The following is a 15,839-nucleotide window of genomic DNA, read 5'->3' on the forward strand; positions in this document are numbered from 1 at the left end:
CCTTTCTCCTTCTGCTGCTGCTCCTCTTTCTGTTTGTGGAGCAGTGAGCAGAGGATGGATGGATGGATTCTCCGAAGCGTGTCTCAGCCCGGCGGGGTGGAGGAGGTGGAGGTCTCTCTGCCTCTGCTTTCTTCTTCCACCTTTTTTCATGTTTTTGGTTTAAACTCTCGTAGTGGGTTTGGTTCTTTCTGTCTCGCGGGGGGGCATTGCGTGTAGTTCGCGTGGCCGGCCGCGCGCTCTGATTGGCTGGCCGTGATTACCGGCACGCTTCTCTGCGCGGGGCGGACAAACACCGCGGGCGTCATTATGTTAATGAGCTTCTCCCGCGGCACGGGGCAGACCTGCCGCAGCATTCATCCCCTCGTCTTGCGCGCTAATGCCAGGCCGGGGGGGGTCACAGGGGGCGCGGGGGCAGGGGGCCGGTCATTGTCCCAAGCACGCTATATAAGCGGGCTGAGGCCGGTCGTGTGCCAGGCTCACCGGATCGCACGAGCTGATCCAGAGCAGAAAACACGCAGAGACACGCGCGCCGCTCCGAACTGCCACAGACTTCAGGTGAATTCCTCTTGCGTGGATCCCTCACGCCTCCTCTCCTCTCCCCGCAGTCATGGACTCGCTCTACTCCGACATCGACAGCAACAGCTGCAACTTCTTCCCGCACAGCGAAGACGAGGAGTCCCGCGGCCCACGCTGCGCGTCCCCGCAGCCCGAGCAGCAGCAGAAGAAGCAGCGGCGTCGCGGTCGCGCGCACAGCGACGTGACAGTGCAAGTGGTGAAGAAGAACCGGCGCCTGAAAGCCAACGACCGCGAGCGTAACCGCATGCACAACCTGAACGACGCGCTGGACGCGCTGCGCGGCGTGCTGCCCTCATTCCCGGACGAGACGAAGCTGACGAAAATCGAGACTCTGCGGTTCGCGCACAACTACATCTGGGCGCTGTCCGAGACCATCCGCATCGCGGACCTGCAGGCGGGTAAGGTCGGCGAGCCGCCCGTGCTGCTCAGCCCGTGCCTAGCCGAGGCCCCTAGCCCGGGCAGCGATGCCTGCTCCTGGAGCTCCAGCGGCTCCTCATCCTCCTCCTCCCCGGCCTACTGCGCATCCAGCCCGGGCAGCCCCGCCGTCCCCGAGGACTACAGCTGCCTGCGGCAGGACGCGCTGTACGGCTTCCGCAGCTTCGTGCCGGGCATCTACTGATCCATGAGCCCGGAGGTCCCGCTGGAATAAGACTGAGAGCCGCTATTTGCCTTACTCACACCTCCTTCTCCTCATCACCATCATCATCGTCGTGCTTCTACGGATGGACTGGAAATGAGAGGAACTGAATTTGATCTGTTTTTTATTATTAGTTTTGGGTTTTGTAAATTTCTCCAAAAACCTTTGCACTTTCCCCTCTCCCCTCTCTCTCCCCCACAGTCTGCAGGTTACAGTCAGTCTCAGTTTTTCTGTTTTCGTGTCGGAGGTGAAAAGTCAATTTTACAATTAGTAAAGTGATTCTGCAGAAAAGAGAGCGTGGAAATCGAGTTTCAACGCTCCCACAATAGACTGAAAGGAGCTGCCCGCATTCATTATGTATTCCACACACACACACACACCCTCTCTCTGCATGACTACTACCTACTTGTGAATAAACCATGTATGTTATAAGCAATGTGAGTGTAGTGTAACCACCAGTTGTGATATTGTAGGTTGACAACAATGAGACGATACACGCTGATGTGCATATCACTACTACTACGACTACTACCTACTTGTGAATAAACCATGTATGTTATGAACCACATGAGTGTAGTGTAACCTGTTGCATGTGAATAAATGATAACAATCAAACAAACCAGGTCTTTTGTCTTGTTTTATTATCTCACATCATTGTGGCGTAGCTACACACAAAAAAACCCAGCAAATGTTAATATGACATGCAAGCTCTTTACTTTTCTTCGAGGTATTTGACAATCACATTATCATCGGTCGAGCGTACACGCTTCGCCTCGGGTTCCCCGTAATCCGAATGCATTGCGGTGGGTACTCTATTTGAACAAGGTTCTGATATTTGACTAACATCCATTCCTCTCACAAGAGACTCTGAATATTTTATCATGACATTGCTCTGTGGACCAGGGCACGTTTTTCTTTTCCTAGACACAGCTGACATAGTGGACCAACTCACATATTCACATGAAAATCGTAAGAGTCTGTATCGGGGTCTGTGTCAGACTCCGAACACGCAGTCATGCGCGGGGGTGCCTCGGAAACTTCTGCTTCAGCGTCGTAGCTGCAGCCTGGTTGAGGTGAGATGGATGTAGAAATGTCGGCGCTCGGTCTGTGTCTTTTACGTCGAGTCTTCGGTGAATCGGAGCCTGAATCGGAATCATAAGAAGACAACTTTACGGGTTGAGCTTCTCTGTGGTGCTTAGTTATGGCCTTGCGGTATTTAGAATGGTTTCTCTTGCTACCGCTTTTCTTTGATGAAACGAAATCTGATTCATGCGAAGGATAGAGTCCTTGGTCCTTTCTCAGGCAGTCTTCATTCATGTCACCACAGGTTCTTGGTACAAACGTAACAATGTCAGCAAATGTTTGTCACAACAGTCATTTTTCCCAGATGACCAGATGTGTCTCCTCCGGGATATCCAACCCCGGCATCAGATCCTTGCGATCCAAAAGGATTAGGATCGCGAACATGATACATTTGTGCATGCCATAAAAGTGATTTGTGACCTTTTCAGCCAGTTGGTAGCTGCTCATCAATTCCATAGTACCATAGGGAATGCTGGCCTCTCGTTGCACAATCCTCCATGACAACAGCTTCTTCACTCGAAATAGCTCATTCGCGCTCAGCATGGAGAACACATGACACAACGCTTGTTTCTCATCGATGTAGTCAAGTTCTCCTTGGATTTTCAGTTCAAGAGGACATGTGACGTTGTAATCCTTGTGTGATGTCACAGCATCGGTTTTTAATGATTCAAACATGCCCATGATCATCGTTTCTGCATCCTTTGTGCCCATGAACCTGGACAGTTTGGAGATCAGACACTCGGGATGTAGCATGTGCTCAGTCTCATGTTTGTGTTTCTTAAACGCACGCTTGACGAAATCCTGCTGTTTTTCATTGAGACATCCTTGGTCTTCACTCAGTGTTTTCAATAACCACTCGAAATCATTTCAATTTTTGCTCAGGTAGTGTGAGATGCGAAATTTCCATGAAAGTTCCATCCCAGAACTACAGTAGATGATCCAGGCGTACACCAACTAACTCTTGTGAAGTTGAATGATATAACTGTTCAGTTGTGTGCTGTGCTGACATTTTATATGCATACCCCATAAGAGACCAAAACAAAAAAAAAATAATATCCGGACCGAGAGATAATCTCCCAACCGACAGTATGTTGCCCGACGCAAGAGCGCAATTTTACCTATGTATGTAGATTTTGTGTATTGCACAGATTTAAGATGTGTGCCCGTGTCAGTGAATGTGACGCTGTTCAGTGTACCATCCAGAATTATAAAGCGTAGTAGCTTTTGTCATGGTCCTCTGTCTCAGAGGAACACATTCGTGTACTTCGCATGTTTCACACGATCAAGGCTTTTGTCGTCAAGTACAAACAACCATACAATATAAGAGTTCTTGTAACACCTTTAATGACATGCAAGGCATATATGTAAATGTAAAAGGCAGTGCAAAATACAAAACAAAAGAGATCAAGTGCAAGAGATGTAAGACATCCAGTAAGACCTGCTGTAAGAAATATAAAATGTTATACATGACGGTCTTTCCTTATGAACTGGATACTTCTGGTGGGTATCATAACGACCTCGGATCCCTCCCATCATCAAGAGTTCGACTACAGTGTTGATCAAAATACGTGTAAGACAGAAACAAGTAAAAGCTTCATGATTTAGATAATACATTCTGTGAACACTAACAAAGTTCATATATGGTGATTTCACATTATTGAAATGTAAATGTACAAAAAAGTTTCCCAAGGTACACCAGTGTTAGATAAAAGTACACACGTGACGAGAAATGTAACAGAAACAAACACTTCAACAATTCCCAGTTATCACAGTGGTCCCAGTAGTAAGTCATCATTGACGAGAAATGTAACAGAAACAAACACTTCAACAATTCCCAGTTATCACAATGGTCCCAGTAGTAAGTCATCATAGTGAGTACAGACCTTAGGCATATGAAGCACCGTAACACGATTACGAGCACCATATCAAAATTACAAACAAACACTTTCAACAATTCCCAGTTATCACAGAGGTCTGAGTAAGTCATCATTGCAAGTATAGACCTGAGGCATATGAAGTGCCATAACACGATTACACCCAAACTCGTGTGTGATGTCGATCTTAGGATCTCCATCCAGATAGTCAGGGGGTTGACTAAATAGCTGCTCTGGGTACCTGAGGTCAATGGCATAGCTTAAATCTGTCTCTGTTCTTTGCTGTTTAATCTGAGGCACAGTTGCATCCATGCCAGTTTTAGCTGCGAGCATAGAGATGAAATGAGCAAAAGTGGGACTCTCGGAAGGCATGCAATCAAATACGACCTTGACAAGGTCTAACGTTCCTTTGCCATAATTCACACAAACCCATCTATGTAGATAGTACACCATAGAGTTAAACTCCTTAGACGATGTCAAAGTCCGTACTCGATTGTCGGCTCTGTCGGTGATTGGCAGTAGGATGACACCAGTGTCATTATTTCTCGTGGAGCACCACATGGCCAGGATAACGCGGTCAACGAATACAAAACAACACCAATGAAAGTCTACGGCACCCATGTTAACATCAAACAATCTTGGTGTGTGTACATCAGAGGCTAGGATAGCTTCTGTGTTGGGCACGTTGCATCCCACCACGATGTGATCCCAGAAGCCTGGAACGTGCGGTATACACACGTATCTGTACGCCGACTGCAGCGGCATGGGGGAGTTGAGCCAGTTCCTGAAGGCCGTCACATCTTGTGCGTTGATCAAACTCTCGAAAGCTTAAACAGAAAAAAAAAGAAAACATACGAAAATATGAACATCGCTCGCAGTGGATAGCATAGACACACAAGACAACACTTTCACAACTAACCTTGTTTCAATTCGTCTACGGTGGGAGCGCTGCGGTGCAGGTGTATAATATCTTGTACGCTTCTGTTGATCTCGGTCCTAAATGGAGCTGTGTTATCTAGCTGTAGATCCCACTGAGCATCGGCTTCAGCTATGTTAGCCAGCTGACTAGCTGTAACGTTGACAGTAGCGCGTTTTGATACTATCTTGTGCTTAACACAACCTCGGTCTTTGGTGTAACACAGTGAGCATATCACACAACCACAGGCGCACTGAACTGGTCGGTTTAACTTGATGGCGTAATTACTGCAGAGTACAGTATTGTTGAATGTGCATTCGCAGAATGTGCATCTGATGGCCTTTTGCACCATTTCAAGTATGGATTGCAGGAATTCACGATACTCTCGGTTCCAGTCTTGGAAGTTTTCATCTGGACTCCTCCGGGACAGCCTTGGGAGGAAGGATGTGTCGGAAGGTGATTGTCGGTATGCTTTAGCGGTCGACTCGTCCCCGGTGTGGATGCTTGAGCTGGCTTCTTCTGTTATTGTTTTACCAACGTGTTCTTCAAAGGGGGTTGTTAGTTTGGGTTCGACTGACAGCCCATCTGAGTTTTCATGGCTGATGATCAGAGTGTGAGTATCCGCGCTAGGTTCTGCGTTATGCGGTGGTAAGAGGTACGAGGCTTGTTGGTCATTGCTACTATAAGCGTTACAGGTCCCTTCCACTACCGACACGAGCACGTCGGCAAATTGTGGACCATTTAGTGGGGTGAAATGTTCTTGCATGTCATTTATGTACGCAGCGCTCTCTTGAAACTCATCCATTACGTGGAACCTGTACAATTTGTTTTTTAAAAAAAAAAACAGCATTAGTTTCCCTGTGATACAGATCAGTTGGGTTATGTTATGCAAAATGATTGACTTACAAACTTTCAGTGGCTCTTTTTGTCTCCTCAGCTGAGGGATCTGCAGACTCTGGGCCAGCGCTTTGTTGCTGCTGCTGCATTGTAACTTGTCGTGAGGTACCTTCTGACGGGTATGATGGGTTATTGTTATGGAACCTGTACAATTTTTTTTTAAAAACAGCATTAGTTTACCTTTGATACAGATCAGTTGGGTTATGTTATGCAAAATGATTGACTTACAAACTTTCATTGGCTGTGATTGTGTCCTCAGCTGAGAGATCTGCAGACTCTGGACCTGCGCTTTGTTGCTGCTGCGTTGTAACTTGTCGTGAGGTACCTTCTGACAGGTATGATGGGTTATTGTTATTTAACACCTGGATTAGCGCTTGGGTTTTTGCAGCGCTGATCAAGTCGATGTCGTGACCCGAGTTGTGACCGCCTTCAGTTGGCATATCACCTTGAAGCGGGGCTAGACTGCCGGTCTCGCAGTTTCCAAGTGCGGGTTCGCCGTGACGCTCGGATATGCAATCAGCGTCCTCCTTTGGATCGCGCAACATCTGTATCTCAGTGTTATCATGGACCTGAGTATCTCCAATGGTGGTGGTTTCGTGCGCTGTTTCAGCGGGGTCTATCTCAGGAGGAATCTCGTCCATTTTCAAGTCGAGGTTCTCCATTTGGCCTTTTGGTGCAGTGGGTGATGACTTGCTGAGCACACACTGTGTTTTTTGCGGAGGCGTTGTAGTTACCACACGTTTGGTTTTCGTTGTTCTTTTACAGGGTGTTTGGTTGGTTTTTGTATTCCAGCATTTCAGCCTCACCCGTTGAGGGTTACGCGATGGGACGCTTACACCTGTACTTGGTGAGGAGGCGCCCTTACTTTTCTTCTTGTTAGGAGTACTTTGTGGGGGGCTGTTCACAGGCTTTCCTGGTGAGGGGGGTCCATTGGTAGTGTTTTTGAGGTTTTGTTGGTTGGCCCCTTCTGCCAGGGAACTTGGCCAGGAAGTGACTTTGGTCTTCTGTTTCTTTTTTTGGCTGTGTTGGCTGTTGTTGGTGCTCTTGTGCTCTATCCGACATTGTTGAGCTGATGGGTTACGTGATGACACGCAAGCTTTTTTTTGTGCGTTCATTATTGGAGTGTTGTTTGTCGGCGAATGGCACTTGTTTTTTGCTGTTTGTTCACATTCAGCTGAGGGCCGAGTGAGATTAACAGAGGAAGCAGGGCTGTTACGTTTTAGTCCATTCCACGGACTACTGTTTCTTTCAGCAGTGTTTGTCAGTGCATCGTACTTGTTTTTGGGATTTTGTGTACGTTCCGCTGAGGTCTGAGTGACATTAACAGAGGAAGCAGGGCTGGTACGTTTTATTCCATTCCACGGACTACTATTTCTTTCAGGATAATATGGTGGTCTCTGTGCATCTTTGGTTTCTGATTCAGAGGAATCGGAATCTGAGGAACTAGACGAACTCGAACTCGATGAACTGGAATCAGAGGAACTCAAACGCACGTTTTGCACAGGTTGCATTTCTTCTTGTTCCTTGTCACAATCAGACTCATCGTCGGAGTCGGTGGTTTGTGGGCTGTTGAACTGTTTCTCGTTTCTCCACGGTCTCTTTGAACTACAAGTCTTCACCGGCGGAGCACGCGTGTGTGTAAGGCTTGTTTGTCTCGCATCATTCTTGGGACGTTGTTTCTGTTGTTGAGGTTTAATTCTGATGCTCTCTTGATCTAGACTGACTCTCGAGGTAGGCACGGGGTGCTTGATGGAGATGGGTTTCTTCCATCTGACCTCTCTGGTGGTCTGTTGCAGCCTTCGGGATGAGAGTGGTTTTCTTTTATCACTGTGGACATCCCTTATATTTTGCTGGTTGTCGTTTTCGCGGTACTGCCGCCTATCGCGTTTTATTTGGTCGACTGGTCTAGTTGCTACACGATCCGGTTCGCAGTACACACGGTTGTTATTCCTTTTAATTGGATATGGTCCTGCGGCCGGCCAGTTTTCCTGGCGGTTGTGGTGTCGCTCCTGCTCAAAACCTCTTCTGTCCAAACGAAGATATTTCTCTTTTTGGTTGTTTACCACAATCACGTTCCTAGGCCTCTTACGTGGGAAGCGATCTGCCTGGAGAACGACATCGTCGCTGGTGTCCTGTCTTGCTGTTTCTCTCGGAACAGCGACGGGTCTGTAGTTGTGTTTCGCTGTGTGTCGCTGAGCTTGTTTGAGTTCATATTCTCTCCTTTGTTGCACATTCCAAAGTACAGAAGGTACGCTGCGGTTTCTTTGGTCCATGTCCAGTTGCCCAACTGAAACTCTTAAATTAACTTTGTGTCTTATGAGATGAGATGAGCAGAACAGCCGCACACATACACGCTTACAGAGTTTTCCCAATGGACTGCACTTTCCCGACCGACATCCCCGACCGGCAGCACTTTCCTGATGGGCGGCGTTTTCCCAACGCGTGGCTTCAGAACTAGGTACTTAGCTCCTGTTCAACAATATCATCTAATATAACATTAACAAAGTTTCCCGACCGGCAGCGTTTTCCCGACCGGCTCTCGGTCGGGAAACCTTTCGTGATCGGGACTCTCGGTCGGCTTTGACATGCTATCCCCACTGAAACAATTTCTCATTAATGAAACTTTGAACCCTCAGCCTTAGATTGATGCCATGAGATTTATTTCTTTTGCATCACACAAAATCGATGCCATTTCACGTACAGGACACAGAATCCATCAAAACGGCAAACCTTTCTTTACACCAAAACTTTCCCGACCGAGGGAGTTTTCCCGACCGAGAGTCCCGACCGAGAGTCCCGACTGAGAACGTTTTCCCGACCGAGAGTCCCGACCGAGAGAGTTGTCCCGACCGAAAAAGTTTTCCCGACCGAGAGTCCCAAATGAGAAAGTTTTCAAACAGGCAGAGTTTTTCACAAACTGTCATTTTCATTGTTTCATTTTATCATGGGTATGTAAAGTGTTGTGCCGTGGTTCATCTTGCACAATGATGAAACGCCACACAGGCCTGCAAACGCCACACAAGCATTTGTAGGAAATCATGGTCAACTTGTGTATGTGTATCGTTTTTAACATTGTAAAAGATGTAAAATGTAGCTGATTGTGTTGAAAATAATAAAAAATGAAATCCAAAGTACTGCTTTGCCATGACATTTATTTCTTTTGCATCACACAAAATCCATGCCATTTAACGTACATTACACAGAATCCATCAAAACGGCAACCCTTTGTTTACACCAAAACTTTCCCGACCGAGGGAGTTTTCCCGACTGAAAAAGTTTTCCCGACCGAGAGTCCCGACCGAGAGAGTTTTCCCGACCGAGTAAGTTGTTCCGGCTGAGAGTCCCAAATGAGAAAGTTTTCAAACAGGCAGTGTGTTTCACAAACTCACGCTGGTATTTTCAGACCAGCTGTCATTTTCATTGTTTCATTTTATCATGGGTATGTGAAATGTTGTGCCGTGGTTCCTCTTACACAATATTGAAACACCACACAGACCTACAAACGCCACACAGGCATTTGTAGGAAATCATGGTCAACTTGTGTATGTGTATCGTTTTTGACATTGTAAAAGATGTAAAATATAGCTGATTGTGTTGAGAATAATAAAAAACGAAATCCAAAGTACTGCTTTGCCATGACATTTATTTCTTTTGCATCACACAAAATCCATGCCATTTCACGAATATTACACAGAATCCATCAAAACAGCAAACCTTTCTTTACACCAAAACTTTCCCGACCGAGGGACTTATCCCGACCGAGAGTCCCGACGGAGAAAGTTTTCCCGACCGAAAGTCCCGACCGAGAGAGTTTTCCCGACCGAGAGTCCCGACCGAGAAAGTTTTCCCGACCAAGAGTCCCGACTGAGAGAGTTTTCCCGACCGAGACTCCCGACAGAGAAAGTTTTCCCAACCGAGAGAGTTTTCCCGACCGAGAGTCCAGACCGAGAAAGTTTTCCCAACCGAGAGTCCCGACCGAGAGAGTTTTCCCGACCGAGAAAGTTTTCCCGCCCGAGAGTCCCGACCGAGAGTCCCGACCGAGAAAGTTTTCCCGACCAAGAGTCCCGACTGAGAGAGTTTTCCCGACCGAGACTCCCGACCGAGAAAGTTTTCCCAACCGAGAGAGTTTTCCCGACCGAGAGTCCAGACCGAGAAAGTTTTCCCAACCGAGAGTCCCGACCGAGAGAGTTTTCCCGACCGAGAAAGTTTTCCCGCCCGAGAGTCCCGACCGAGAGTCCCGACCGAGAAAGTTTTCCCGACCGAGAGTCCCGACCGAGAAAGTTTTCCCGACCGAGAAAGTTTTCCCGACCGACAGTCCCGACCGAGAGAGTTTTCCCGACCGAGAGTCCCGATTGAGAAAGTTTTCCCGACCGAGAGTCCCGACCGAGAAAGTTGTCCCGACCGAGAGTCCCGACCGAGAGAGTTTTCCCGACCGAGAGTCCCGACCGAGAAAGTTTTCCCGACCGAGAGTCCCGACCGAGAGAGTTTTCCCGACCGAGAGTGCCGACCGAGAAAGTTTTCCCGACCGAGAGTCCCGACCGAGAAAGTTTTCCCGACCGAGAGTCAAAATGAGGAAGTTTTCAAACAGGCAGTGTGTTTCACAAACTCAGGCTGGTATTTTCAGATCAGCTGTCATTTTCATTGTTTCATTTTATCATGGGTATGTGAAGTGCCGTGGTTCATCTTACACAATGATGATTGCTAAGCCAGATATGAGTCCTGAACGCCACACAGGCATTTGTAGGAAATCATGGTCAACTGTTGTATAAGTATCGTTTTAAATATTGTAAAAGATGTAAAATATAGCTGATTGTGTTGAGAATAATAAAAAACGAAATCCAAAGTACTGCTTTGCCATGACATTTATTTCTTTTGCATCACACAAAATCCATGCCATTTCACGAATATTACACAGAATCCATCAAAACAGCAAACCTTTCTTTACACCAAAACTTTCCCGACCGAGGGACTTATCCCGACCGAGAGTCCCGACGGAGAAAGTTTTCCCGACCGAAAGTCCCGACCGAGAGAGTTTTCCCGACTGAGAGTCCCGACCGAGAAAGTTTTCCCGACCGAGAGTCTCGACCGAGAAAGTTTTCCCGACCGAGAGTCCCGACCGAGAGACTTTTCCCAACCGAGAGTCCCGACCGAGAGACTTTTCCCGACTGAGAGAGTTTTCCCGACCGAGAAAGTTTCCCCGACCGAGAGTCCCGACCGAGAAAGTTTTCCCGACCGAGAGTCAAAATGAGGAAGTTTTCAAACAGGCAGTGTGTTTCACAAACTCAGGCTGGTATTTTCAGATCAGCTGTCATTTTCATTGTTTCATTTTATCATGGGTATGTGAAGTGCCGTGGTTCATCTTACACAATGATGATTGCTAAGCCAGATATGAGTCCTGAACGCCACACAGGCATTTGTAGGAAATCATGGTCAACTTTTGTATCTGTATCGTTTTTAACATTGTAAAAGATGTAAAATGTAGATGAATGTGTTGAGAATAATAAAAAAAACGAAATCCAAAGTATAACTTTGACTTGACATTTATTTCTTTTGCATCACACAAAATCCATGCCATTTCACGTACATTACACAGAATCCATGAAAATGGGAAAGTTGTCCCGACCGAGAAAGTTTTCCCGACCGAGAGTCCCGACCGAGAAAGTTTTCCCGACCGAGAGTCCCGACCGAGAGAATTTTCCCGACCGAGAGTCCCGACCGAGAAAGTTTTCCCGACCGAGAGAGTTTTCCCGACCGAGAGAGTTTTCCCGACCGAGAGTCCCGACCGAGAAAGTTTTCCCGACCGATAAAGTTTTCCCGACCGACAGTCCCGACCGAGAGAGTTTTCCCGACCGAGAGTCCCGATTGAGAAAGTTTTCCCGACCGAGAGTCCCGACCGAGAAAGTTGTCCCGACCGAGAGTCCCGACCGAGAGAGTTTTCCCGACCGAGAGTCCCGACCGAGAAAGTTTTCCCGACCGAGAGTCCCGACCGAGAGAGTTTTCCCGACCGAGAGTGCCGACCGAGAAAGTTTTCCCGACCGAGAGTCCCGACCGAGAAAGTTTTCCCGACCGAGAGTCAAAATGAGGAAGTTTTCAAACAGGCAGTGTGTTTCACAAACTCAGGCTGGTATTTTCAGATCAGCTGTCATTTTCATTGTTTCATTTTATCATGGGTATGTGAAGTGCCGTGGTTCATCTTACACAATGATGATTGCTAAGCCAGATATGAGTCCTGAACGCCACACAGGCATTTGTAGGAAATCATGGTCAACTGTTGTATAAGTATCGTTTTAAATATTGTAAAAGATGTAAAATGTAGATGAATGTGTTGAGAATAAGAAAAAAAACGAAATCCAAAGTATAACTTTGACTTGACATTTATTTCTTTTGCATCACACAAAATCCATGGCATTTCACGTACATTACACAGAATCCATGAAAATGGGAAAGTTTTCCCGACCGAGAGAGTTTTCCCGACCGAGAGTCCCGACAGGGAAAGTTTTCCCGACCGAGAGTCCCGACCGAAAAAGTTTTCCCGACCAAGAGTCCCGACCGAGAAAGTTTTCCCGACCGAGAGTCCCGACCGAGAAAGTTTTCCCGACCGAGAGTCCCGACCGAGAGAGTTTTCCCGACCGAGAAAGTTTTCCCGACCAAGAGTCCCGACCGAGAGACCCGACCGGGAGAGTTTTCCCAACCGAGAAAGTTTACCCGACCGAGAGTCCCGACCGAGAGAGTGTTCAAACAGGCAGTGTGTTTCACAAACTCAGGCTGGTATTTTCAGACCAGCTGTCATTTTCATTGTTTCATTTTATCATGGGTATGGGAAATGTTTTGCCGTGGTTCAACTTACGCAATGATTATTGCTAAGCCAGATATGAGTCCTGAACGCCACACAGGCATCTGTAGGAAATCATGGTCAACTTTTGTATGTGTATCTTTTTAACATTGTAAAAGACGTAAAACGTAGATGAATGTGTTGAGAATAATAAAAAAACAAATCCAGAGCAAAACTTTGACATAACATTTATTTCTTTTGCATCACACAAAATCCATGCCATTTCACGTACATTACACAGAATCCATCAAAACGGCAAACCTTTCTTTACACCAAAACTTTCCCGACCGAGAGTCCCGACCGAGAGAGTTTTCCCGACCGAGAGTCCCAACCGAAAGAGTTTTCCCGACCGAGAGTCCCGACCGAGAAAGTTTTCCAGACCGAGAGAGTTTTCCCGACTGAGAGTACCGACCGAGAGTCCCAACCGAGAGAGTTTTCCCAACCGAAAGAGTTTTCCCGACCGAGAGTCCCAAATGAGAAAGTTTTCAAACAGGCAGTGTGTTTCACAAACTCAGGTATTTTTTTTTAGACCAGCTGTCATTTTCATTGTTTCATTTTATCATGGGTATGTGAAATGTTTTGCCGTGGTTCATCTTACGCAATGATGATTGCTAAGCCAGATATGAGTCCTGAACGCCACACAGGCATTTGTAGGAAATCATGGTCAACTGTTGTATCTGTATCGTTTTTAACATTGTAAAAGCTGTAAAATGTAGATGAATGTGTTGAGAATAATAAAAAAAAATATCCAAAGTATAACTTTGCCATAACATTTATTTCTTTTGCATCACACAAAATCCATGCAATTTCACGTACATTACACAGAATCCATCAAAACGGCAAACCTTTCTTTACACCAAAACTTTCCCGACCGAGAGTCCAGACCGGGAAAGTTTTCCCGACCGAGAGTCCCGACCGAGAGTCCCGACCGAGAGAGTTTTCCCAACCGAGAAAATTTTCCCGACCGAGAGTCCCGACCGAGAGAGTTTTCCCGACCGAGAGAGTTTTCCCGACCGAGAGTCCCGGCCGAGAGAGTTTTCCCGACCGAGAGTCCCGACCGAGAGAGTTGTCCCGACCGAGAGTCCCGACCGAGAAAGTTTTCCCGACCGAGAGTCCCAACCGAGAAAGTTTTCCCGACCGAGAGTCCCGACCGAGAAAGTTTTCCCGACCGAGAGTCCCGACCGAGAGAATTTTCCCGACCGAGAGTCCCGACCGGGAAAGTTTTCCCGACCGAGAGAGTTTTCCCGACCGAGAGAGTTTTCCCGACCGAGAGTCCCGACGGAGAAAGTTTTCCCGACCGAGAAAGTTTTCCCGACCGACAGTCCCGACCGAGAGAGTTTTCCCGACCGAGAGTCCCGATTGAGAAAGTTTTCCCGACCGAGAGTCCCGACCGAGAAAGTTGTCCCGACCGAGTGTCCCGACCGAGAGAGTTTTCCCGACCGAGAGTCCCGACCGAGAAAGTTTTCCCGACCGAGAGTCCCGACCGAGAGAGTTTTCCCGACCGAGAGTGCCGACCGAGAAAGTTTTCCCGACCGAGAGTCCCGACCGAGAAAGTTTTCCCGACCGAGAGTCAAAATGAGGAAGTTTTCAAACAGGCAGTGTGTTTCACAAACTCAGGCTGGTATTTTCAGATCAGCTGTCATTTTCATTGTTTCATTTTATCATGGGTATGTGAAGTGCCGTGGTTCATCTTACACAATGATGATTGCTAAGCCAGATATGAGTCCTGAACGCCACACAGGCATTTGTAGGAAATCATGGTCAACTGTTGTATAAGTATCGTTTTAAATATTGTAAAAGATGTAAAATGTAGATGAATGTGTTGAGAATAATAAAAAAAACGAAATCCAAAGTATAACTTTGACTTGACATTTATTTCTTTTGCATCACACAAAATCCATGGCATTTCACGTACATTACACAGAATCCATGAAAATGGGAAAGTTTTCCCGACCGAGAGAGTTTTCCCGACCGAGAGTCCCGACAGGGAAAGTTTTCCCGACCGAGAGTCCCGACCGAAAAAGTTTTCCCGACCAAGAGTCCCGACCGAGAAAGTTTTCCCGACCGAGAGTCCCGACCGAGAAAGTTTTCCCGACCGAGAGTCCCGACCGAGAGAGTTTTCCCGACCGAGAAAGTTTTCCCGACCGAGAGTCCCGACCGAGAGTCCAAATGAGGAAGTTTTCAAACAGGCAGTGTGTTTCACAAAGTCAGGCTGGTATTTTCAGATCAGCTGTCATTTTCATTGTTTCATTTTATCATGGGTATGTGAAGTGCCGTGGTTCATCTTACACAATGATGATTGCTAAGCCAGATATGAGTCCTGAACGCCACACAGGCATTTGTAGGAAATCATGGTCAACTGTTGTATAAGTATCGTTTTAAATATTGTAAAAGATGTAAAATGTAGATGAATGTGTTGAGAATAATAAAAAAAACGAAATCCAAAGTATAACTTTGACTTGACATTTATTTCTTTTGCATCACACAAAATCCATGCCATTTCACGTACATTACACAGAATCCATGAAAATGGGAAAGTTTTCCCGACCGAGAGAGTTTTCCCGACCGAGAGTCCCGACCGGGAAAGTTTTCCCGACCGAGAGTCCCGACCGAAAAAGTTTTCCCGACCGAGAGTCCCGACCGAGAAAGTTTTCCCGACCGAGAGTCCCGACCGAGAAAGTTTTCCCGACCGAGAGAGTTTTCCCGACCGAGAGTCCAAATGAGGAAGTTTTCAAACAGGCAGTGTGTTTCACAAACTCAGGCTGGTATTTTCAGATCAGCTGTCATTTTCATTGTTTCATTTTATCATGGGTATGTGAAGTGCCGTGGTTCATCTTACACAATGATGATTGCTAAGCCAGATATGAGTCCTGAACGCCACACAGGCATTTGTAGGAAATCATGGTCAACTGTTGTATAAGTATCGTTTTAAATATTGTAAAAGATGTAAAATATAGCTGATTGTGTTGAGAATAATAAAAAACGAAATCCAAAGTACTGCTTTGCCATGACATTTATTTCTTT

At 46.7% G+C, this 15,839-nt stretch overlaps 2 protein-coding genes across 2 annotated transcripts in view; both read left to right on the forward strand.

The window, feature by feature from the left end:
* The window catches only part of LOC134622834 (uncharacterized), an 822,926-nt gene that overhangs the window by 691,529 nt on the left and 115,558 nt on the right, over positions 1-15,839 (forward strand). The gene's annotated exons all lie outside the window — the stretch shown is intronic.
* LOC134616486 (neurogenin-1-like) lies at positions 602-1,250 on the forward strand. The gene has a single exon (XM_063461314.1). The coding sequence runs from the start codon at positions 608-610 to the stop codon at positions 1,193-1,195; it is 588 nt and encodes a 195-aa protein (XP_063317384.1). The 5' UTR covers positions 602-607; the 3' UTR covers positions 1,196-1,250.

The sequence above is a fragment of the Pelmatolapia mariae genome, linkage group LG3_W (genome assembly GCF_036321145.2).
Source record: "Pelmatolapia mariae isolate MD_Pm_ZW linkage group LG3_W, Pm_UMD_F_2, whole genome shotgun sequence".
Classification (NCBI taxonomy): domain Eukaryota; kingdom Metazoa; phylum Chordata; class Actinopteri; order Cichliformes; family Cichlidae; genus Pelmatolapia; species Pelmatolapia mariae.